Source organism: Drosophila innubila (genome assembly GCF_004354385.1).
Source record: "Drosophila innubila isolate TH190305 chromosome 2L unlocalized genomic scaffold, UK_Dinn_1.0 5_B_2L, whole genome shotgun sequence".
Classification (NCBI taxonomy): Eukaryota; Metazoa; Arthropoda; class Insecta; order Diptera; family Drosophilidae; genus Drosophila; species Drosophila innubila.
In genome coordinates, this window is record NW_022995373.1 from 1408655 (window position 1) to 1427388 (window position 18734).

Below are 18734 nucleotides of genomic sequence, written 5' to 3' on the forward strand. Positions count from 1 at the left end.
GCTCGAATCATAGAGCAAGACATCGGTTCGGTTCGCGAATTGGTTTATGTACCCCCTGAACCCAAGGTTTGGGTTCGAGCCTTGGTTCAATTTTATACAAATTGTTATATATATTTCTCTACATTTTGAACTTATTAAATTTTTTTTAAATGTAATCAAATTTGGATGTTAATTCAAATTTATTTGACTTATTTTAATCCGATGTCTTAAATAATTGCGTAATATTAGAAAACCATAAAATTTATGTAATTATTTTTTTTTCGAACCCAATCCTTTTTTTAGAAAGCGGTTCGGTTTAGGTTCGGGCTCGTAAAGTAAATAATTTCAAGGGTTCGGTTCATGATCCGGTTCAGGCTGCTTAAAAACCCGAACTGGTTTTATAAGGCTCGGTTCAAAACCGGTTTGCAGCCTTGTTTAAAACAAAACAAAAAAGTTGACGGATCCGGGAATCGAACCCACGACTCAACCAATTGAGACACACAGGGTGTTGCGTATAACTTGCCAAATTGCTATATTGTTTGTTACAGTACTCTATTTCAAAATTTTAAAAATGTTTATTAACATTAAATGTTAATATTTTATGTTATCATAACATTAATAAATACACATTGAATGTTAGCACTGCGACTCAACCCACTAAGCCACAGAGGCCCATCACCAATCGGACGGCAATTTGTTATATAATATGTTAACATAGTTTTCATGTTATTCAAGTTTATATTACTGCCCACGCTTCATCATCAACCAAACAGCAATTTAATTTTTAAATATCTTTAAATTAACTGTGCGATCGGAATGAAATTTTCTTCAAAAATCTAGAATCTCTTCGTCTATGCAAAATCTTGAATCTCTAGCTTTTAAATTGCTCTTATTATTTGGATTTTGTCAAATCTCGGTAGAAAAAAAAAAAGTTGCGTTGTGCACTGTGCGCCAGTGTACATAAAAATTACTTTTTGCGCAGTGCCGAATGCCAATTTTCTTTTTTATTTTTTTTTATTAACTTATATTTTTATTTAAAATTTTATATATTAAACTGAATTTTGTTCGTCACAAAATTGGATATCAGAAACATTGTCGGTTTCAGTTACGGCTTCGGTTATGCTTGAATTAAGGTTTTCGGTTATGGGATACGGTTAATCTGTGAATATCGGTTTCGTAACAGTTACCGTTTTTTTAAAAGTTTCGGTTTTGAAATACCGGTATAGTTTCGGTTCACAAAAAATAAAAGTTCTCTAAAAAGATATTTTTCAATCACAAATTTTATTTATGATTTTAAAACTTAAAATTTAATTTAATTTTTGTAACTTCATTATTTTTTTTAATTTGTAACGCTTATGTAGTGTGATACGTAGTGTAGTTAAGCTTAAACAATTAAAAGTTCAATATATTAATAATACAGCTTATTTTAATCGCGCAAATTCATTGCTATATTGAAAATTCAGAGATCAATATTCATATTATTGAAAAAATACATAACTTATTTAAAAACGATTATTGCTCCTAATGAACATGACAAAATTTAATGTTTTATTGTCCATCTTCTTCATCAAAGGATTCATAATAAATTTGACACCGGAAAAGAGGCGCTCTACGCTGACCTGTGTGGGTGGGACCGCAAGCACAACTTTCGATAGTTCATACAACTCTGGGAATTTTTTTTATTTTGACACCACCAGTCAAGAATATTAACTTTAGTATTCAAGCGCTTTTGCTTAAGAAATAAATTTAATGTGTTTATAATATTATTTTTCGCAAGTAAAGAACTGTGATCAATATGTGCATAAACATCTAGGTACCTATCAACATCGGTGGTATTTCGATGTCGGACAAGGTAGAATTAAATGTGCGAGTGCTTTCATTTGCTTCACTTAGACTTAAAATTTCCAATATCAAATTATTAAGATTTGTTAAAAACGATACACATTTAGTTTTCTGTTCTGAACTTCACGAAACGTTTTCAAAAAGGGAAGGTTCTCGATATTCCAATTCATTAAATAACAGTTATGCTAGGGCCGACTTGCAGCTCTGTGTATCTTATTTGCAACGGATCCAAATTCCGTAAAAATCGCGAAGACAAGTAGCTCGCGCTGTAGCGCCTTAAAGCGCGAACTATCTCCAACATTTTGGAGCTTCTTAGATGATAATCAGAATTTCCTGCAGCTAAATTCGTACAGAATTTTTGTACTTCTGGCTTAGAAAGGCTTTCAAACATCTTATAGGTGAAGCTCCATCGAGTCACGCAATCAATTGGCGGTTTTTCAATTTTTTTTCATCCAAGTGATGAATTATATTGGGGGTACGTAGTTTCTTAGCAAGTGATCGCGCAGAAGCAATGGCACCAGAAAACTTACGCTTGTTTAGAACTGAATTGACCGCCAATTGAAGCGTATGGGCTGCACATCTGATACCTACAAAAATAATAAAAATATATTAAAGCGAACATATTTTTCAAAATTACTAGTAAAATATCTTTTCAACGCACTTTCTGTCAAAATTAAAATTCAACAAATAGCTTATTTCGTCGTCATCATCCTGCTCATCAGTTTCAGACTCGTAATCCGTAATAACTCTACCATCTTCAGCATATTTCGTCCATTATCCGTTGTGCACGAATATACATGCTTGGTGGAAATTCCAAATTTACTCAAAATTGTCGATACGACATATTTAAGATGCTGCCCTATGTGGCATGAAAACATTTCCTCTGTTTCCAATGTTCTTAACACAATCTTCACAAAACCACAAAATTATCGCAGCCCATACCCTTTATTATGGGATCCAAGATTAGACGAAATCCAACATCATTAACGCACGAAATAGGTCTGCCATCCACTGTGAACAGTAAAACACATGCTTCTTGAATGCTTTCCTTCGCGCTACGTACGCTCACAGATTTTGTTAAAAATTCGTCAAATTTCGGCAATTCTGAATTATTATTGACTTCACTTGGCTTGCTTTTCTCGAGTTTTTTCTCAAAAACATTTAAGTGACACCGCTTGACATGGTTCGTTAAATTTCTGCCGTGCTTTCCCTGATGATAAAAGTTGGTTAAAAAATATGTATACCTACATGTTCATACAGTAGTAAAATGTTTTGACAAATTTAAAAAAATTGTATATCTTTACATGCAGACAAAAATATATTTATTATTTTTTTTCACGTCTGTCACTTGGCGCACTGTATCCAAAATAGGTGTATGTACATACATACACATGTACATGTATGTATGTATGTATGAATGTACGTAAGAAGCAAAATAAATCAACGCTGCAAGTGTCTTTTCCAAAATGTTGGATGCTTGCAGCCTTGTTTTAAAGCGAAAATCACTTATACATTTATTATGCGTAGATGTATGTACATATGTACATGTATTTATGTCACTATATAATTTTTAAATTAAATTTATTTTACTCACTGATATTTCTTTATCACATCGTTTATTTTCACTTTGAACCAAGCAAGTGCCCGAGTTCTTTTCCAAGTTATTTGAAAAAAACTTTCGGAAGGGATTCGATTCTGGTCGAGGCATCTTGAATAAAAAAGTTTTAACGCACTTGTGTACATAAAGTGGTCGGCATATTTATTTTGACAAAACGTAAAGTTAAATCTACTCATAATTTAAACTAACTTTATGAAGATTTTAGCATCAATGAAAAGATCATTTAAATCCTGTTTGAATGATACAAAATTTCCTTAACCCATTAAGTACCCATTGAAAATTTTGAATATGAATATGAAATATATATGTAAACATATGTATGTGTGCACGTTAAATTTTGTCTGTCTTGCTCGCACTTGTCCATTACAGACAAGAAAACGCACAAAAGTAACCGCCGATCTGCATGACGTACTAAAACGTGATTCTCGACCCAAAAAAAAATGTATATCACTGCGGACGGCAGCTCGCGTTAGTGACGAAAGCACCACGAAGGGTGCGAAAGGCGACTAACAAAATATAAAGCTTAGTTGGAAAATTTGCTACGACTGTCCGATCAGATCGAGATATATACCGATCGAAAGGTTTAGTCCTAACTTACAAAATGGCATACTAAAACTTTTAACGAAGGGTGCGAAAGGCGACTAACAAAATATAAAGCTAAGTTGGAAAATTTGCTACGACTGTCCGATCAGATCGAGATATATACCGATCGAAAGGTTTAGTCCTAACTTACAAAATGGCATACTTAAACTTTTTCTTACCAACCTGGGTCATGAGATACGGGGGTGTAAGTGGGAGGGGAAAAATTTAAATGATTGCAGCTAATGGGGCTGTTGGGGCCTTTTGGTGAAATTATGTATTTTTTAAAAATTCTACTTAAAAATACGCGTCGATTGATACCTCAATCACCCAAATCCGAAAATTTTAGTAGACTTCTCAAATGAAATGAAAAGTCTGTTTGTTTGTCTGTTCGTCTGTTTGTATCAGAGCGCTAAAAAAAACTTAGATGTAATGATAGGAATTTATTTCTTTCGAAAATCTAGAAATGTTTGTTCTACGACTTTTTGAAAAAACCGCTGGTTTAGCGGGAAAACGCTAAATCCCGGTAAAATTGAAACCTCAACAGTTTCCAAACCATAGAAGCTACAGATATGTTCTATATATCATTGGAAAAGTGTGTTTGAGGGCTTTTAGGCGTACCTTTCTAAAGTACTCAGGTAACATTTTACGGTTGAAATAACGTTTTGTAGCTTACATTTTGGCGATTTCTGACAAAACGGCTCTAACGATTTCTGTTAAATTTTAATATGTTGTAATACGTACAACTTCGCGTTTTTTTGGATGATTGAGGGGTTTGGAAGATATTACCTGTTAAGTGAATAAATACATTTTTCTATTGGTCGAAAATCACGTTTTAGTACGAAAATTTTTTTGGATATCTCAACCAAACTGATACAATATGCATTTAACTTGGTTTTATATATCCTGACCAAAGTTGGATCAAATCGGAAAACTATATCATGTACAGGGTGGTCCAGTTAAAAATTGGAATTTAATTTTGCTATAAAAAAAAAAAACGGGTCGATATTTTTCAAAGGTTGAACATTTATTGGAAAGGACCACCACGGCTGACTTGGAAGTAGCCCATTCGATCAACCCAATTTTTGAGAACATTTTCAATTTTTTCGGCACGTATGTCAGCAATAGCAACACGAATCTCGTTCTTCAACACATCAATTGATTCAGGATTGTTTGCATAACATTTGTCCTTGACCGCTCCCCACAGATAATAGTCTAACGGTGTCAGATCACAGCTTCTTGGCGGCCAATTCACATCTCCATATTTGCTGATTACTCGATTTTCGAAGATAGGGCGCAGAAGATCGATTTTGGCGTGCGCTGTGTGGCACGTAGCGCCGTCTTGTTGAAACCAAATATCGTCCAAGTCTTCCGCTACAATTTCCTCGAAGAACCAATAATTTAACATTTTTTTTGTTAAATGTTTTTTTCAAATTTCGCACAGTTTGAGTCGAGGACTCACCACTTTGGAAATATGTTTTTATTATTTCCCAACTTTCTTCAAGCAAATAGCGACCCATTTCGTAAATGTCAAAGTTTTTACTAAATATTAGTTGCTTTCCGAATGACATTTGACGCTTTTAAAGTCAAATTATGAATATTTCAAATTCCAAACACTAGATGGACCACCCTTTATCTGTCATAGAACCGATCGGGTCAAAATTAGGTTTTGTATGAAAAACTTTTTTGTTAAGTGAGATATTTTAACCAAATTGATAGCATATGCATTTAGGTTAGATTTAAAAATCCTGACCGAAGTTAGTTCCTATCGGACCACTATATCATATAGCTGTCATAGGACCAATCGGGCAAAAATCAAGTTCTACTGTGAAAAGCTTTTTTGTTTTATTAGAAATCTTAACCAAACTAATAGAATATGCATTTAACTTGGTTTTAAATATCCTGACCAAAGTTGGTTCAAATCGGACCACTATATCATATAGCTGTTATCGGACCGATCGGTCCAATATTAAGTCTTAGTATGAAAAACTTTTTTGTTTAATGAAATATTTTAACCAAACTAATAGAATATGCATTTAAGTTAGACTTATATATTCTGACCAAAGTTGGTTCTAATCGAACCACTATATAGCTGTCAGAACGATTATTTTCATAAAAAATTTGCACGATTTGCAATCGTTGTTCAAGTGTGTAGCGTTCCATGGAGAAATGTATACTAATGACGTTTACAAATGACAAGCGAACAATAAAAAATATTGCGTCGTTCGCCGTCCCTATCGGAAAAAAGTTGAAGCGCACCTATTGAAAAACGCTTTATATCCTGACCTAAAAATTTTAAACAAAAATATAAATTTATAAAAAAAGCGAAACTTGGCATTCGGCACTGCGCAAAAAGTAATTTTTATGTACAAAGAAGCTTACCCTTTTTGCTCACAGTGCACAATGCCAATTTTCGCTTTGAATTTATTAATTTATATTTTTAGATTAAACTGAATTTTGTTCGTCACAAAACTGGAAATCAGAAATTTTGGGGCTAGAAATTGCTTTCGTCACTAGACTTTTACCTCGTGTAGAGGTTTTTTTGTGGGATATTTAGTAGACAGGTAATATCTACCAAACGTCTCAGCCAAAATATCATATACCAAAAAAACGCAAAATTTTACGTACTACAACATACTCAAAATAGAAATCGTTAGAGCCGTTTTGTCACAAATCGCCTAAATGTAGTCTAAAGAAGCTTCTATCACCTGTAAAATGTTACCTGAGTACTTTAAAAAGAAAGAAAAAAGGAACGCCTAAAAGCCCTCAAACACACCTATCCAATCATATATAGAATTAAACTAGGGGTTTTTTCCAAAAAGTCGTAAAACAAAGATTTCTAGATTTTTGAAGGGGAATAAATCCCCATCATTAGATCCAAGCTTTTTTAGCGCTCTGATACAAACAGACAAACAAAATGACTTTTCATCTCATTTGGAGAAGTCCACTAAAAATTTCAAATTTGAACTTTTGAACTAGTTGTCCGATTTGGGTGATCGAGGTATCAATCGACGCGTATTTTCGATAACAACGGCCCCATTAGCTGCAATCATTAAAATGTTTCCCCTCCTACTTAAACCCCCTTATCAAATGAACCAGGTGAGTAAGCCAAAGCCATTTTGTTAGTTAGGACTAAACATTTTGATCGGTATATAGCTCGTAGCAAATTTTCCATATTAGCTGTATATATTGCTAGTCGCCTTTCGCACTCTTCGTGCTGCTTTCGTCACTAGCAACAAATAAAATAACATATTTTACTAACTGCCTGCATTAATAATAAAGTTACAAGTTCAAACCAATTACAAAATTTCTGATATTACACAAAAATTACTCGAGGTAAAAGGCTAGTGACGAAAGCATATTCACAAATTTGGATGTAAGAATTTTTGGTGCTAGAATATGCTAATGACCGATCGGTCGAAAATCAAGTTTTAAAATTTTTTATATTTTGAGGTATCGGAGATATAGTACCTGAGCACTAAAATACATCTTCATGACAAAAACATATTATCTACAAGATTATAAGAAAGACTAAAATAAATTATCTTTTATTTTGAGTATTATTAGTAGTAATACCGAACCTCAGTAATCTGTGCTTGAAATCAAATAATTATTCTTTTAATTTTTGTCAAATTCATTTTTATAATGGGAGCAGAGCAATCAGCTTTGTTGGTCTGCACACAAACTGGAAAACCGGAGGCGCCCCTAAGGCTCCGCAATGCTGAGCAATTCTTTCAACATTACTTTGATAAAATGGCGGAACCTCGAACGGGACCCGTAACAGAAGCTTTAATGCATTTAATATTGAATGGATCCGAAAATTCTTTGGGTAGGTTTAATCATTGTATAATTTAGTAATTAGCTAATTAATTTAAAATTATACAGAGGGAAAGGAGTTGAGTTGCTGGACTAAACTAATAGAGCAAGACTCAGGATGTGATAATTACGAGCTAGAAATGCAGGAATTGAAAGAGACAAGTGATGATGAACAAGATACGACATTTCAAAATGAGGAAGCAGTTGATGATTTATTCGAAGGTGATATTAGCATAAAGTCCACTTTCACTAAAAATAATCAGCGTAGTGGTGCTAATAGTAAGTTTGATCTGATTTCACTGCAGATTGACGACCTGCAACCACTTGGGTTGCTTAGTATGGATGATCCTAATCAGGAGTTTATAAAACGAGTGGTCGATTTAAGTAACGAGAATATTTAAGGCAGACACAGAAAGAGGATTTATATAATTTTACATAAATCTAAACTTTATGTACAAGAAAATGTAATTATAAAAACCTACTTAAAATTAACTTTTTTTAGTTTGAGCGATTTGATTGGCCTTACGATGCCCCGTCGCTCCTGACGATGCTTTTTCAATTCCTCCTCTCGTTTCTTTGCGAAATTCTGCAATTTCTTTTCTCTGTTCACTTCGAATGTCATTTGACGATTGCCAAGTGAACGGCCCACATTGGTTACTTGACCCTCCAGGTTGGACATGACGCGCACACGATCCTGAAGACTGACCTGCTTGATGCGACGCTGCAGCTCACTGTTGCCTTGATCTTTGTCAAGAGCCGTCAGCTTAAAGGTCGGCGTAATTGAGGGCGGCTTGTTAATGTTGACATTCGCCAGTGGAGACACATAATCATCTGGTCCATCTGGTTCTTCGTCTTCGTTCTCTGCTCTCTGCTCTTCATCACGCAGAAACTTAGCCTGCTTGTAGGCCTGTTTCATTTCCTTGACATAGTCTCGTCTATCCTCATCGTCTGAGGACGCCTCATCACCACTGCTGTGGTCGGGATCGCTCTTCTCGAAGCCAAACAAATCTTCATCATTATCGCTGTCTTCGCGCGGATTTGCCTCATCCGCGTGCAGCTCTGCGACGTGTGCAACCTCGACGCGCTGTTTAAGCTGCTTGGCCTTCGACTTATCTAGGCGATTGAGCACTGGTGCCAGCAAACGATACTCCTCAGCATCTTTGTTAACTGCAAAGTCGGTGTTCTCAAACATTGCCTTGAAACGTGAATCCTGCAACAGACTCGGCATATTGCGCTGCTTGGCACTGTTGGAGGGATTTGCCTGCTCATCCATAATCTTAAGTGCCAGTTCTTTGTTGACCTTTGGAAGCTTAGATTCAATTTGCAAACGGGACTTGCGTTCACTTTCGATCTCTTGCCGAACTTTCTCCTTGCGAAAGCGATCAAATGCAAATGGCTCTACAACAGCCTTAGCCTTGTTATACAGGCGCACATTCATGAAGTAGCTGCAGAAAAATAATTTAGTTTTGCTGAGTTAATGATAGTTATATTCTTAATGACTTACCCATGCATATAGCCCTTTAGTAGATTGGTGCCGATGAGATGTTCCAAACCCAGTTCGGCGAGTTCCTTTTGCGTGATAAACTGATAATCATCGAAAACGTTCTCGACCACCTCTGATTCAATCTCTTCAGTGAGATTATCAAGGAAGGAGCACCAGCGCGGTGCTGGTCCCATGGCAGGTACGTAATAAGTCAACATCTTTACATCCTCTTGTGCCAGAAAGAACATTCCGGTATCCGGAATAGTGCAGAAGTCATTAAAGGATGTTGTCGATTCCACATAGGCTATTTGCTTGCCTGTCTGCTCGTCCCATAATTTCAACGTGGCCTCATCCAAGCTGTAGACAGCATTCTGTGCCGGATTAAAAGCTAATCGCTTGATAGGCAAATTATTGAGATGATTTTTAACTAGCAACGGTTGTCGGGCACGTATATCATATAGCAAAACATGTCCCGAGGCCGTGCCAACTCCCAAGTGGAGCCCATTACGATATTTGAGTGACGTTACTGAGGGGAACTCTTTGACACCTGGTAGTTTCATGGCCACATCCAAAATGGCACAACGCTGTTTGGTGCGAGGATCCCAGGCCTCCACTGTGCCTTCTTTAGTGCCCACTACTAGCAAATGATGCTCTGGGTTTACTTCGCAGGCATTCAGACAGCTGGCGTCCGACTCATAGGGCTGCAGAAACTGACCACGTTCCAAATTCAGTCGATAAATATCCTGCCGAAAAGTAATGATAAAGTAAAGTCGCCTTCGTAGTCAACAAGTGTCTTTACTCACTCTACCCACGCCGACAATGTACATATCACAGCTGGGCTTATGGTACTTCATATCGCGACCGAAACGTGGGATGCGTAGCCTGTAGTGTCGCCCATGTGCTGCATGGATTTCCACATAACGATCGCATTGGAGAAACACCATTTTGCTGTAATCATCACTTATCACCTCAAATGTGGTCACTTCTGAATCGAAGCATCGCTCAAATTTGATGGACAAATTGGATACTTCAAAACATTTCACACGGGGCTTGTAAGTTCCCGTAGCTAGGATATACTGTTGATCCGGGCTCATGCGTATGCTGGTACAAACGCCGGGCATATCAAAATCCTGTATCAGCTCAATTTGACGGCGTGTGTCCACTTTTTTCATCAGCTGTGATCGCTTACGCCGATCGGTGAGCCACTTCAAAAGACAAACATTAATTAATTAAGGCGCTGTCTTCTTAAAATGAATTAACTTACATCTGGCACCGATTTGCCGGCGCTTAAGTTGTAGATTTTCACATCGTTTACTTCGTTGACAAACATTACTGCATTTTAATAGTAAAAATCGTGTATAAACAAAAAACAGAACACGTGCGGTATTACAGTGCTGGGCAGAACAATGATATTACTGAATTGTACAACACTAAATTTAAGCTCTGTGCAGCTGTTCAGTGTTAGTCACTATTGCCAGCATAGCTATTTTATAGCTAGCTCTGACTATTTTCAGAGTTCCATTGCTAGAAAAAGTTGAACATTTCTGTTAGCCGGAAGTCTGTCTATTTTAAATTAATATTAGTATTATAAAGACCGGTAATTATCTATAATACAGTTCTTATCTCAAAAAAAAAAAAAAAGAACCACAAATGGGGGTGATTTATGATGAATTTATTTATTTATTATTTTCAGCACTAGTGAGTGCTACTGTATCTTTTTGTGATAGTATGTATCTGTATTTTGCTCTCCAATTATTTTTTCCTTTCAAAAGCTGGCAGCACTGCTTAGCACTTTGTTAAATAGTCTGGCATCACCGCACAACTCGTCGCTAAGATTGCAAACAAGAAAACGCAAAAGAATTTACTGTAGTTTCCATATTTTAAAATTGTTATTATTGGTGCTACATATCTGCCCGCATATTTATGCTTGTGCTCGATTCGTAATAGCACATAACTGTGCTCTTATCGACAGTGTGTAATTGAAAATTTACATAAACAACGATATACACATAAATACATACATACAGTCACTTATTTACACCCCCCATCAGCCCCGTGCTCGTTGCTGGCTTACTACATTCCTGCTCCCCAGTTCAACCTGAAATATAGAAAAAACGGTGAGTAATATGCTGTTTCGTTGTTTTTAAGCCATTTTTAAGACGCTGTAGATTTTATTACGTTATAAATAACATTTCAAGTTGTCTACAGTGGTGTGGGTGGTCGACAAAGAAAGGGTCGTCAATTTCTTAGCAGTGTCCCGCAATGACAACTTTCCCTTGTACTACAGAAATTACTCGCTATGTTGTTGTTGTTTGTGTTACGGGTTGTACTAGAGGCCACCCATTTTCCCTTTTCCCTCTTGCCTCCTTCCCCTTGCGAGAGTAGTTGATATTAGGGCTTTTGTTTATGGTACACCCCTCATTTTTGTTGCAATTTAGTCGTCTGCTTAGACACGCCTTGTGTTTATTTTATTTTATCAAATAACGTTGCTTCGGCATGCCACAGGGAATATCTACACATAAGCAAATATTTTTCATTATTTTTTTGCAATAATTTTTAGCTCATTATCTCTGTCTTCTATGCGCAGCAGAATTTTTAAGCTCCAGCATATTATTAAATAATAAGTTAGTTTTCTGAGTCAACCTTCAGATTTTCTTGCCATTAAATCGGCTTTCATTCATTGTTCTGTGATTGACTGATAAGAAAATTAGTACGTGTATATGCATATAAATTTACTGATTGCTGTTTAACTAGCAAACAAAAACAGAGCTACTAGAATAGTTGTTCAAACTATAAGACTCTGACAGACATTAAACGTGTGTAAATACATACTGAAGCTGCAAATGTATTCCTATCTTTAAAACAAATTGATATTAAATTACTTTTTTATATTACGTGTATCGACAGCCTGCTAATTATGTGAAGATTGATTTATTTCTTAAATTACGATACAAAAAACTAAAGTTAAATCTACTCGATATTCAAAAATTACAGAAATTAAATTTTGGAATCAATGGAAAAGTCTTCAAAATGCCGTTTGAATGATACGTAACTTTCCATAACCCTTTAAGTACCCATTGAAAATTTTGAATTTATGTAAAAATCTACTTTTTCCTAGAACTTGAACAAAATAGTAACTAATAGTAACTGCAAAAAAAAATTTTTCAAAACTATCTTCGCTTATATTTTTTATGATTTTTTGAAACTTGCTACAAAATTAACCTTTTATTGCACTTTTTTCTCCTTATCATACAAAATTTTTTGAGATCATCACATACAAAAAATCATAAAATGTATAAGCGAAGATATTTTTGAAAATTTTCTTCGCTTATATTTTTAATGATTTTTTTAAGCTTGCTAAAAATTACCCTTTATTGCACTTTTTTCTCCTTATCATACAAAATTTTTTAGATCATCCCATACAAAAAATCGTAATAAATATAAGCTAAGATATTTTTGAAAAATTTTTTTTGCATTTACTATTAGAATGGTTTGAAGAAACTTCTTGCATCAAAACTTTTTTTGTTTAAGCCCTAGGAAAAAAGTCAAAAAAATAGATTTTTACATAAATTCAAAATTTTCGATAGCTACTTAATGGGTTAAGGAAAGTTTTGTATTATTCAAACGGCATTTTGAAGAAATTTCAATTGATGCCAAAATGTAAATGAAGTAACTTTAAATAGCGAGTAGATTTAACTTAAGTTTTGTGTAAATACTTTTGACCACCCCTGTATTCAATAATCTCCTTACAAGCGATATCACTTCTAAATTGATGCTAAAAAATCCGAGATATTTCTGAGAGATTTCTGGTAGAGTCTCTTCTCCTTTGGTTCCCATTTATATTAAAATTCTTAAACTCCACAATTGCATTCATATCAAGAGTATCAATAAACTATTTTAAGATCAATGTTGTAATTTGATATGCACACTTCAAGCGACGGTTCTGCACTAAATATCTGAGGGGTAATCCCAAATATAACTCTTTAAAGTTTAAACAACTGTTTTCTTTTAGCACAATACACAAACAAACTACACTGCTGTTTAAACACAAACCACAAGCTCTCCATAAATTGGGGGCTGAATGGCAAAACACGATGGCGACATGCCACAAAAAACAGGCAGAACCAAACGACGCTGAGTCGAATTAATGCAGCGTTACAATTTCTTGATAAAAAGTTGTTCTCTTTTTACATATGTTTTAAATAAAAGCACCCTGCAGTGGCTGAGTTGAGTGGCTCGTCAAATGGTCAGCAAAATGGATCACAAAAGACATAAAATTAGTCGCGTTGTTTATAAGCTTTATGATCACTTTGACTACATTATAGAAAAATGTGGGAATTTATACAATAGAAGCAATTTTATATAAAAGTAAAACATGTGTAATATCGCTTCCAGGTCCCAATATGACTGCTGCACCTTATAACTACAACTATATCTTTAAGTACATTATCATCGGTGACATGGGCGTGGGCAAGTCCTGTTTGCTGCATCAGTTTACCGAAAAGAAATGTAAGTACCTATGGTTACACTATCATTTAGGAACTTTTCAGACTTTTTCTTTGCTCAGTTATGGCCAACTGTCCACACACAATCGGCGTGGAGTTTGGCACACGCATAATCGAAGTCGATGATAAAAAAATTAAACTACAAATTTGGGATACGGCCGGCCAGGAACGTTTCCGTGCTGTAACTAGGTCGTATTATCGCGGTGCTGCAGGTGCTCTGATGGTTTACGATATAACCAGACGGTGAGTCACTTAAATCCAGACCATAACTATTTACTCAAAATGTTGTCACAATCTGTGTAGATCGACGTATAATCACTTGAGCAGCTGGCTCACCGATACGCGCAATCTCACAAATCCCAGCACTGTGATCTTTCTCATTGGGAACAAATCCGATTTGGAGAGTACACGAGAGGTAACCTACGAAGAGGCCAAAGAGTTTGCTGATGAAAATGGTCTCATGTTTTTGGAAGCCAGCGCAATGACGTAAGTATGCAATATATATTATATTTATAATAAATTATCTTATAAAACAATATTTTAAATAGCGGCCAAAATGTAGAGGAGGCATTTCTTGAAACAGCTCGCAAGATCTATCAGAATATTCAGGAGGGTCGCCTCGATCTAAATGCGTCAGAATCGGGTGTGCAGCATCGACCGTCGCAACCGTCGCGACCAAATCTCAGCAGCGACTCAACACATGTCAAGGATCAGTGCTCGTGTTAAATTTATTAACATTATACACACGCATAGATATAAAACTCCAACTTATATTTTTAGTGCAACTCGTAATCATATTGATTTCTTATCTATCTACAAAAATCTTGCAAATAACATGCAAAGAAACAAATCAAATAAAAAAACATAATTTATCTAGTTAATTGATTGGATAAGGTAAAAAAAAAGTGTGAACAAAAACCAAAATATATAATGTTCCCAATTGACAAGCAACATTTAGGTATCTAGTAATTTAAACATAAAATTTTCATATATGTATTGAATTGTTGCATTACTTCTCATTGTTTGTTAGCACTGCTATAACACTGTTTTGATATTAAGAGAACGGAAAAAATAGCAAATATGTTTATCACTTCAATTCTTTACAATACTAAACATTTTCTATATTATTTTGTTCTTTACCCTACAATTTGTTAGTAATAATCTGTATATATTATTATATGTATTCTCTATTCTCATTTTGTTAAATGTTGTGTAATGTAAACGTGTATAATTTGAAGGTAAACACTGTTATATGAATATTAAAGACGTATTTAATGCATAATGCTATAGAAAATAAAGAAACAATATTTATAAAAGCATAGAACTACTAGATATTAAAAGCTATACTTGTGTGACAAGCAAAGTGCCTTAAATGAAGAACCTACCCAAGATCGTTCAAGGAGGATTTTCATCGACTTAAGATATTAAATGGATCAGTACGTACCTGCATAAATGTTTCTTTACTGTTGATACATATTTTGATTTTCGGAATTTTCTCTTATTTTCGATTTGATGAAATTATTTTAAGCAATACAACTTTTTTCCAGGAGAAGTGACGAACTTCTAACATTCATAAAAATGATCGCCTTTATTGTCAATTTCGAATTAAAAATGTTTATTAAATAATTTGCAAAGAAACTAAATATTTAAAAATGCGCGCCCACAATGTGAATGTACACCTATGTGGCAACCTTGAATGCCAGAAAAAAATTACCGATAGTTTAAAATCAACGCTGTGGTACTATCGATGTCAGCTGAAGTATTCAAATTAATTGAATTTAATGAAGTCAACGCTAGTGAGCCAACAAACAACAAAATATTGACGACACCGCATTAAATCCGGTTTTCTTAGCAATGCAGTGACGGAATGTCTGTTGGTCGTTAAGCACGCTGACAACATACGCATATACAGTTTTTCATATGATGCAAATCAAGCGTCTATTATGCAAATCCTGCTCCCTGGCCTCGCTGCTCATTGCTGGCGTCTGGATGCTGGCCCTACTCGTCTACATGCATATGCTGCGTGGCACCATTCCGGAGGCTGGCTGGCGATTCAGCACCGATGTGAATGTGACGCCTCGAGTCGAGTTAAGTTATAAGGCGCAGGTTACAATTGGCTGCTCGCCTGCATCTCTGAACTCCACACGATCATCGGAATTGTCTGCGGGGAAGGCAGAGCAGAAACAGGAACAGTTCGATCTGTTGGGCGTGGTGCGCAACAAACAGGACAAGTATATACGCGACATTGGTTATAAGCATCATGCCTTTAATGCGCTAGTTTCCAATAACATTGGACTCTTTCGAGATTTGCCCGATACACGACACAAGGTGTGCGACCGCGAGGATACCAGGGAGTCGGAATTGCTGCCACAGGCATCGGTTATAATGTGCTTCTACAACGAGCACAAAATGACATTGATGCGCTCCATTAAATCGGTGCTGGAGCGCACGCCGGAGTATCTGTTGAAGGAGATTATTCTTGTGGATGATAACAGCGACTTGCCGGAACTGGAGTTTCATCTGTTGGCCGATTTGCACGCCCGACTCAAGTACGACAACCTGCGCTACGTACGCAACGAGCAGCGCGAGGGATTGATACGATCCCGTGTTATAGGATCCCGAGATGCAAGCGGCGACGTTTTGGTCTTCCTTGACTCGCACATCGAAGTGAATCGTCAGTGGCTGGAGCCGCTGTTGCGGCTGGTTAAGGAGGAAAATGCGACGCTTGCGGTGCCTGTGATCGATCTAATCAATGCGGACACCTTCGAGTACACGCCTAGTCCTCTGGTGCGAGGTGGGTTCAACTGGGGCCTCCATTTTCGCTGGGAGCATCTTCCGGACGGGACCCTCAAGGTGCCGGATGACTTCAAAGGACCCTTTCGGTCACCCACCATGGCGGGTGGATTATTCGCCGTGAACAGGTTGTATTTTCAGCACATTGGCGAATACGACATGGCCATGGACATTTGGGGCGGCGAGAACTTGGAGATCTCATTCCGCGTCTGGCAGTGTGGAGGAGCCATCAAGATTGTGCCGTGCTCCCGTGTTGGACACATCTTTCGTAAGCGACGTCCTTACACGGCTCCCGATGGCGCCAATACCATGCTGAAGAATTCTTTGCGTCTGGCACATGTCTGGATGGACAAATACAAGGATTATTATCTAAAGCACGAAAAGGTACCCAAAGACTACAACTTTGGCGACATAAGTGGACGCCTGGAGCTGCGGGAGCGTCTACTCTGCCACGACTTTGCTTGGTATCTTAAGAATGTCTATCCCGAGCTGCGTGTGCCCGGCGAGGAGTCCAAGAAGTCTGAACCGGCGCCCATCTTCCAGCCGTGGCACTCGCGCAAGCGCAACTATCTGGACTCGTTTCAGCTACGGCTCAGTGGCACACAGCTGTGTGCTGCTGTGGTAGCTCCAAAAGTCAAAGGCTTCTGGAGGAAGGGTAGCTCTTTAACACTGCAGCTCTGCCGGCCGCGTGCCCCCAATCAGACGTGGTACGAGACCGAAAAGTCGGAAATCATCCTGGACAAACTCCTGTGCCTGGAGGCAGCGTCGGATGCCCTCGTCGTGATCAACAAGTGCCACGAGATGCTGGGCGACCAACAATGGCGCCACACTCGCAACTCCGACAGTCCTGTCTACAACATGGCAAAGGGAACCTGTTTGCGAGCCGCGGCTGCTGAAGTGGGAGCCGGAATCAGCCTGGACTTGTGCTCCAAGGCCAGCGGCGTAGGAGGGGCCTGGGACATTGTCTTATTAAAGCAGGAGGGCAAGAAGGAGCAGCAGCCGGACAAGCAGCTGTGAGCGACTTACTTTGTACGCAATTTTAGACTGATCTTAGTCTTTAAGAATAAGATGTTGATTGACCTATTAAGTCAACATATGTATGTAAATTAGTCTGTACTTTGCACAAGTGTAGTTTATTACTCAAAGTGACAATAGCCAATGCAATTGATATGTGTACATATGTGTGTACCAAATTGATCCATTATTATTACGTACAAATTCCACAGTTAAAGTCGTTCTAGTTTGCTTTATTAATTGTAGAAATGAAAGCATCAGCGGCCTACCTGAAATTCATTTACTTTTAATTCGATATCTTTGATCAGCTGTCCTTTTCAAAATATTTAAGATGCCGCAGATTTTGATAAGCAACCGATATATCGATAATTGTAACATATCTGCAAAATATTTTGTTGACAAAAAAAATAGGGTATTCCATAAACGGATTCAGAATTGCTTTCACAGTTCAGCTGTTCCCAGCTGCTTAAAAAAATTGTTTTCTCAAAGTCGGGTCATTCTTTCAATATTAGCTAAATCTGCTCTGAGTCAGATATCAGTTTCATTATACTTTGATTATATGTGTGACTTCACTTTGGCAGATTCATTTGGCAATACTTGGTGTTTGTTTCCATTTTTATCATATGCCAGACAGCTAAGGAGAGCCAAGGGATTTAAAGTCGAAGCTCAAAAATATGCCAAAAAGGCGCCGGTAAAATGAAGCTGGAAATGCTTGAATTGTAATTTAATCAATATATTTAAATAGTATCATTTTAATACTACTATACTGCAACCAAACTATTATTAAAAAGCCTGAAAACTAGTTTTCACACCTTTTGTTTATCATATTTTGTAATTGCGTTTTTTCTTCAAATTCACAAAACCAAAATCCCACAAAAAAATTTCTGATATCCAATTTTGTGACGAACAAAATTTAGTTTAATCTAAAAACTTTAAATAAAAATAAAAATTAATTTAAAAAAAGGCAAAACTTGGCATTGTGCACTGTGAGCAAAAAGGGTAAGCTTCTTTGTACATAAAAATTACTTTTTGCGCAGTGCCGAATGCCAATTTTCGCTTTTTTTTAAATTAATTTTTATTTTTATTAAAAATTTTTAGATTAAAC

The 18734-nt window shown here is 36.7% G+C and overlaps 4 protein-coding genes across 5 annotated transcripts; 3 read left to right on the forward strand and 1 right to left on the reverse strand.

Annotated features, from left to right (window-relative positions):
* The first annotated feature begins 7584 nt into the window (after positions 1-7584).
* On the forward strand, positions 7585-8301 carry LOC117782627. Of its 2 annotated transcripts, XM_034619647.1 has the most exons (3): positions 7585-7847; positions 7904-8056; positions 8140-8215. In XM_034619647.1, the coding sequence occupies exons 1-3, from the start codon at positions 7664-7666 to the stop codon at positions 8142-8144; spliced, it is 342 nt and encodes a 113-aa protein (XP_034475538.1). In that variant the 5' UTR covers positions 7585-7663; the 3' UTR covers positions 8145-8215. The 2 variants fall into 2 exon arrangements, with proteins under 2 accessions (XP_034475538.1, XP_034475537.1); XM_034619646.1 differs by having other exon boundaries at positions 7904-8301.
* LOC117782626 (nucleolar protein 10) lies at positions 8028-10725 on the reverse strand. Its single transcript, XM_034619645.1, has 4 exons — positions 10582-10725; positions 10121-10522; positions 9339-10060; positions 8028-9279 (listed from the first exon to the last, which is right to left on the reverse strand). Exons 1-4 carry the CDS (start codon positions 10645-10647, stop codon positions 8313-8315), a joined length of 2157 nt encoding a protein of 718 aa, XP_034475536.1. The 5' UTR covers positions 10648-10725; the 3' UTR covers positions 8028-8312.
* A 387-nt stretch (positions 10726-11112) lies between these two features.
* On the forward strand, positions 11113-15116 carry LOC117782648 (ras-related protein Rab-14). Its single transcript, XM_034619669.1, has 5 exons — positions 11113-11434; positions 13713-13826; positions 13885-14065; positions 14126-14308; positions 14371-15116. The coding sequence occupies exons 2-5, from the start codon at positions 13721-13723 to the stop codon at positions 14546-14548; spliced, it is 648 nt and encodes a 215-aa protein (XP_034475560.1). The 5' UTR covers positions 11113-11434; positions 13713-13720; the 3' UTR covers positions 14549-15116.
* Positions 15117-15594: 478 nt separating this feature from the next.
* Positions 15595-18456, forward strand: LOC117782672 (polypeptide N-acetylgalactosaminyltransferase 35A). The gene has a single exon (XM_034619699.1). The coding sequence runs from the start codon at positions 15743-15745 to the stop codon at positions 17630-17632; it is 1890 nt and encodes a 629-aa protein (XP_034475590.1). The 5' UTR covers positions 15595-15742; the 3' UTR covers positions 17633-18456.
* The last annotated feature ends 278 nt before the right edge of the window (positions 18457-18734 follow it).

Excerpts from the sequence above, each read along its gene's own strand:
- LOC117782672 (XM_034619699.1), top strand. The coding sequence starts at position 15,743 with ATGATGCAAATCAAGCGTCTATTATGCAAATCCTGCTCCCTGGCCTCG.
- LOC117782627 (XM_034619646.1), top strand. The coding sequence starts at position 7,664 with ATGGGAGCAGAGCAATCAGCTTTGTTGGTCTGCACACAAACTGGAAAA. Across the intron at positions 7,848-7,903 it reads TGGATCCGAAAATTCTTTGG|AGGGAAAGGAGTTGAGTTGC; the intron begins GTAGGTTTAATC and ends AAAATTATACAG.
- LOC117782626 (XM_034619645.1), bottom strand. The coding sequence starts at position 10,647 with ATGTTTGTCAACGAAGTAAACGATGTGAAAATCTACAACTTAAGCGCC. Across the intron at positions 10,523-10,581 it reads CCGGCAAATCGGTGCCAGAT|TGGCTCACCGATCGGCGTAA; the intron begins GTAAGTTAATTC and ends TGTCTTTTGAAG. Across the intron at positions 9,280-9,338 it reads CTAAAGGGCTATATGCATGG|CTACTTCATGAATGTGCGCC; the intron begins GTAAGTCATTAA and ends ATTTTTCTGCAG.
- LOC117782648 (XM_034619669.1), top strand. The coding sequence starts at position 13,721 with ATGACTGCTGCACCTTATAACTACAACTATATCTTTAAGTACATTATC. Across the intron at positions 13,827-13,884 it reads TCAGTTTACCGAAAAGAAAT|TTATGGCCAACTGTCCACAC; the intron begins GTAAGTACCTAT and ends TTCTTTGCTCAG. Across the intron at positions 14,309-14,370 it reads TTGGAAGCCAGCGCAATGAC|CGGCCAAAATGTAGAGGAGG; the intron begins GTAAGTATGCAA and ends TATTTTAAATAG.